Raw genomic sequence first — 5,183 nt, forward strand, 5'->3', positions numbered from 1 at the left:
GAGAAGGGGAAGGAAGAGTCAATGAAACACAAATTTGACAGTAGTGTGGTCTGTGAATTTTTGCTCAGGAAGAGGTCCTGCAGCCCCTACAGTGGAGGCATCCTCAGTGAAGGATGTGGAGCATGTGCTTTCCCTAAGGTTTCTAGTCGAGGACCTCTGGGAATTACAAATAGTCCACAACTTGGAGGCAGAAAATGGAAAGGAAAATAGGACAACAGAAATCAGAATTGTGTGAATAATGAAGTTTCTCTTTGGTGACCCAATTGAAAAATTAAAACAAAATAATTCATTGTGGGTAGGGCCAAAGCACTTGTCCAACTCAAAATGAAACAGCTCATTTTGCTTTCAAATCTCTTTTCAGCCTTTGAAAGAAATGCACATAAAACCAAAACACAAATTATTTAGAAAACGTCAGAATGAAACATTTCAGCAAGATTTTCCTTTTTTGAGCTGGAACTCTTAACTGAATAAAAACCCAGCTTGCCTAACTGAAACTACATTTTAATTTTCTTTTGGTCAGTAATTGTTTGTCCGAGACATTTCCTCCTGTTGTAAGGGAAACCTACTCCAACTCTTACTTCCTTTGTCTGTTCAAAACTGATCATCACCACCATCCTGCATACACCCATAAATCATACATACGCTGCAAGAAAACCTGAGAAGGAAATTCTGCAAAGTTTGCTGTGTGGCATTTCCAGGGCTCCAGCTCATGAGGTTTCTGTGGTAGAGTCTTCCAGCTGGCAGTTTTTAGGGTTGGAGAAGTTAATAATTAGTTGACTTCATTTTTAGGTTTTTGTGGACAAATGGGTTTTAATCTGGATTTAGCGCCAGTGTGGAAAACCTGAGAGTCTGATTTGACATTTCAACAAGTTGAAAATGATGTAGAAGAGACCTAAAGGAAGTAGAAGAAGGAAATAAGTTATTTATCCACTTGTGAAGAGGTTATATCAATAAGGAACAGCATGTATGTGTCTTATGGTCTCTATTTATAATTAAGGAACAAAACAGGTACTTTTAGGGCAAAGTCATGTTATCCTGCCCAAAGTCACAATCTTTATAAACCTCTAGTGTAGACCAGAGAAATGACACCTACATAATTCCTCTTACCCTCCACTGCCTGTAAAGGGAGACAGATGTAGCTCAGGGAAAGACTGTGTATATCAAAGGTCAGTGAAGTGAACTGCTCATTTGGTGTTCAAACTCCCTCACTTTGCTGTCAGCTCTCACAACTTTGAGTGATAAGAGAAAGGATGTTGGCCAACAGCTCTTGACAACATCATTCCTTAACCCATAAGAAAGGAAACATATATCCCTCTGAATATATAATAAAGGTTACATCCCTGAAACTGTCATGTGGTACCTGATCCTGGCTGCCTGTCATTAATGGGTCACTTCTGCCCTGACTGTGAACAGGCATGTAAATCATATGCTGTGATATGCAATTGAAAGTGTGGAGAAAAGTAAACCATGTTGAATACATGTAGTTTGACAGGTCACAGGTATCCATCACCCAAATGGATCATATGCCAGTCTAATATGTGATTTCCCACAAGAAAGTGTTATGATTTCAGTTCACATAAACCATGTTCAAAATAGGTATGGATGGATGCTTTTAAATGCATCTTTAAATTGCTCTAGCTCAGGAGCAACATTTTTTAAATGTGAACAGGATACTTGTTGCCCTGATGAATAAACGGTAAGGCCTTGCTCAAGAAGACTTCAACAGTTGCTGAAATCTGCTATTACATATTTCCTCTGGCTTTGTGGTTATTTGGATGCTTTTCACCCCTTTAACCTTGGTCCTGTCACCAATTTCTCTGTCTACACCAGAGCAACTCTTCCGTCTCTGGCCAGGAGACACTGCTGAAGGACATGACATGATAATGACAGGTTAAACTGTGTTTCAGGGACTTGGGGTTTTTTTCTGTCTTGGAGCTTGTGTTGAGAATAGGCACCAAACATTCTCTACTGAAGGACTCTCAGATCCCTGATGCTGCAGAATGCCATTTGTGCTCAGTGTGCTATGGATGGGCAGTGGGAATGCAGAGCTCTGAGTTTTCATTAGCAGCTGCTGCCTGTTTGTCTCCACGTCATCTGACCCATGGGGACAGTTCGGGACTTTTCACCAGCAGCTCTTCAAGGGGGAACCTTGTCTCTGAGCATGCCGAGGCAGAACCAGTGAACCAAATCAAGGACTTTAAGGAGTGATGCTATTTTTCCCACCATCCCCTACAAAAAAAAGCTGACTGACATGCTCCCCACTAAGCCCTGGCCTGTGAGAAGTTGAAATTGTAGGCTTATGGTGAAGAAGCATAGCCCCAGACAGAGCTTGCATCCTTTCTGGATACAGGAATACAGCCACTAGTCCAGCAGTGCCGCAGGTGCAACGTGTATCATCTCCCTTGTGTTTGAAGAAAAGAAAAAAGCTCTGCAAATGGCTATATTTGAGGACCAAAATATTTATTATAATAAATTAAAGTGCAAGCATTTATAAAACATTCCATCTGCATATAAATATCACACAGCAGTGTTAATTTCTGGTAAAGCTCCATAAATACATTTCCTTGGATATTTTTCAATTAATCTATATAAATAAAAGTATTGTATAATTATTACCTTAAAATAAGTTATCATTAAATACAAATAACAAAAATTATTTCTGAACCAGTCTGAAATACCAACTTTTCAGGCAAAGGTCAGAAGGGGGCAACATATGCAAGAGAGATTTCCAACTAGGAGGCTCAAAGCATCCTGGCTGCTTATCACTGCCTTGATCAAAGATGATCCATAGGTGTCAAATTTCAGTATATAAAAGGCAGAAATGGTTGCCTCATTCCTATGGAGACGAGGAGGACAGAACAGTGCTTTTGTAAATAACTAATGCCCGGTGTTGCAATGGAGAGGCAGTGTCCTGGAGTTTTCATTTTCGAGGAAGGCAGCAATATGCATCCTGTCTCTGCCCACTTAGTTTGCTAGTTTTGACACAAGCGAAAAATATACTGCCTCTGGGGGGAATGGACATGGTTACAGCTAGTCAGTTTGAGTTATTGCAAGAGATCTGCAGAGACATCTCTTCAAGCCTGATCCAGAATTTTTTCAGTTTTTCTTCTTGTTCCCTCCCCTTTTTGGGACATCAGTACAGGTATTTTCCATGTAGTCAAACAGCAAATCCAGCTCTCCAATGGCTTTAGTCTTTCCATTTTCTCCCAACTAGAAAAGAGCAGAATGCAAACCTTAGGAACTAGTTATTTTTCAGAAAATTGAAATCAGGATTTCAATTAGGTCACAGAAACTGAATCAAGAATTTACTTGCCTAATTCTCTCACATAGTTCTGTTAGAGTCATTATACCTTTAGATATAAACTAGTTTGCTCAAATCTAGACTAGCATATAAGTTTCCTGCAACCTAGCTTTTGAAGGATAATTACCATAACACATGCAGAGAGCTAACAGGACAAGTGAGGGAGGGCTGGAAGGGGAAATATCACTAATCCCGTATTTAATGTCCTTGTAGGCTTCACCTCCTAAATAATCTCCAGAGATTGTTTCATAATTAGGTCAGTCTTAATCCAACTAAATGACTGGGGTTTGAAACTGCTCTTTTTAAAAGTTTGGAAAAAATATACCTGTTCCATTTTTTTCTTCATTTGTTCCAGGTTCTTTTCAATGTGCTCTTTCTGTCCTGAAAATTTCTAAAAGAAAGAAAACATCCAGACATAAGACTGACAGCTATGTGCAATGATGTAGTTTTTTTCTTTTTCACACCTTTCTATTAACTCTGACTTTCATATCTTTGATCTGAGGTTTCCTTTTGTACCACTGCCTTTTGCCACTGCTTGTAGCTTTCTGAGATTCAGGAGCAGCACTGAGAGTCAGAGGGAAAGAAAGCCGGTGTAACTCACACAACTGCTCAGCTCCGAGGTCAGGGATGCCAAGAATTGTGCCACCTCCTCAACATAAGGGTACTGGTACTTGACTTCAGTGAGGAGAACATCCTTTACTACAAACTCCACAACCCTCTTCATCAGGTAGCAGCGGTTGTTTTCCTATGTATGAAAGTAAGAGGTCATGTTAAATCAAGGCCAGAGATCACAAGTGCTGCAGAGGGATGCAAAGAGCAGACTCCTCATGTAAGGCTTACCCTGATGTTAACAAAGAGCTGCTGCCCAATCAATCTGTTGTCCGTGTCCTTGTCTGAGGCACTGGCCTGAGAGGAAAAGAAGGAAGTGTCAGGTGGTGATGGAAACCTTACCTAAAAATTAATAATAAACCCTGAAGTTTTCATCAGTAATGAAAGTGCAGGTGAAATGAGGGAATGGACACCACAGACTGTTACAGGCAGATAAATTTGGACATTGTGTCTGTTTCTCCCCTCAGCTGGGTGAGATTCAAGGTCAGTATCACAGGAAAATAAATAAGCCGAAGTCTGAATTCATGTCCCCCACTTAAATGTCAGAAGTCGTCGTGGTTATGATGACTAAACCAGATGCTGCAGGTGGCCGACCTCATGGTTGCCCACAGCACTGCTGGGAGGTGCTGCAGCCCTCAACGGTGTACACCCAGGGAGACCCACCCATGGCAAGAGCAGCGAAGAAACTTGCCCTGGCAGAGCTCAGATGCCTGAGTGTCTGCTTGGCTGTGACTGCAGTCATGGCCCAGCTCCAAATGGACTGGGAAAACTGAGAAATTTAATCTCGTATTTCACAATTTGCTCACTTTGGCAGCAGCTGCTTGAAGAGAAGAAGCTGTGCTTGCTCCAGGGGCTGCCTTTCCCCTGGGGAGCAGGAGGAGGAGAGGCAACAGCGTCCTGTGGCTACACAGGCAATAGACTGCTCTGCACACCCAAACTTGGCCTTAACTCAAATGCACATTATTTTTCTGGAGAAAGGCATGGGAAAGAGAGAGGAATGCCAAAGGCTAGAAGCCAGGGCACCAACAGAGGAGTAGGTTCTCAGATCCCACCATGAAGAACACATGGATGACTGTACCGTTTTAGCCAATGTGTAGGTGCGGTTCCTGATGTAGGGCTGCTGGAAGTTGATCTTCCTGAGCCTGCAGGCATGATGGGCAGTGGAAGCCCCTTTCAGAGGCAGAGAGCTGGTGAGAAGAAGAGGGAGACAGCAACAGCAGCAGAAGAAAACCCATCCTGGGAAGCTCTTGGACAAGGTCTGCAGGGAGGCCAT

At 42.1% G+C, this 5,183-nt stretch overlaps 1 protein-coding gene across 1 annotated transcript; it reads right to left on the minus strand.

The window, feature by feature from the left end:
• Nucleotides 1-3,096: 3,096 nt before the first annotated feature.
• On the minus strand, nt 3,097-5,183 carry IL22 (interleukin 22). Its single transcript, XM_069003893.1, has 5 exons — nt 4,989-5,183; nt 4,142-4,207; nt 3,903-4,046; nt 3,627-3,692; nt 3,097-3,210 (listed from the first exon to the last, which is right to left on the minus strand). The coding sequence occupies exons 1-5, from the start codon at nt 5,181-5,183 to the stop codon at nt 3,097-3,099; spliced, it is 585 nt and encodes a 194-aa protein (XP_068859994.1).

This window comes from Aphelocoma coerulescens, chromosome 1A (genome assembly GCF_041296385.1).
Source record: "Aphelocoma coerulescens isolate FSJ_1873_10779 chromosome 1A, UR_Acoe_1.0, whole genome shotgun sequence".
NCBI classification, from domain to species: Eukaryota; Metazoa; Chordata; class Aves; order Passeriformes; family Corvidae; genus Aphelocoma; species Aphelocoma coerulescens.

Bases quoted from the DNA above. Each gene is read 5' to 3' on its own strand.
- IL22 (XM_069003893.1), bottom strand. From the start codon at position 5,183: ATGGCCTCCCTGCAGACCTTGTCCAAGAGCTTCCCAGGATGGGTTTTC. The intron at 3,693-3,902 runs GTGAGTTACACC...TCTTTCTTTTAG, and splicing joins CCTCGGAGCTGAGCAGTTGT to AAATTTTCAGGACAGAAAGA. The intron at 3,211-3,626 runs GTATATTTTTTC...GCTCTTTTCTAG, and splicing joins TGAAGAAAAAAATGGAACAG to TTGGGAGAAAATGGAAAGAC.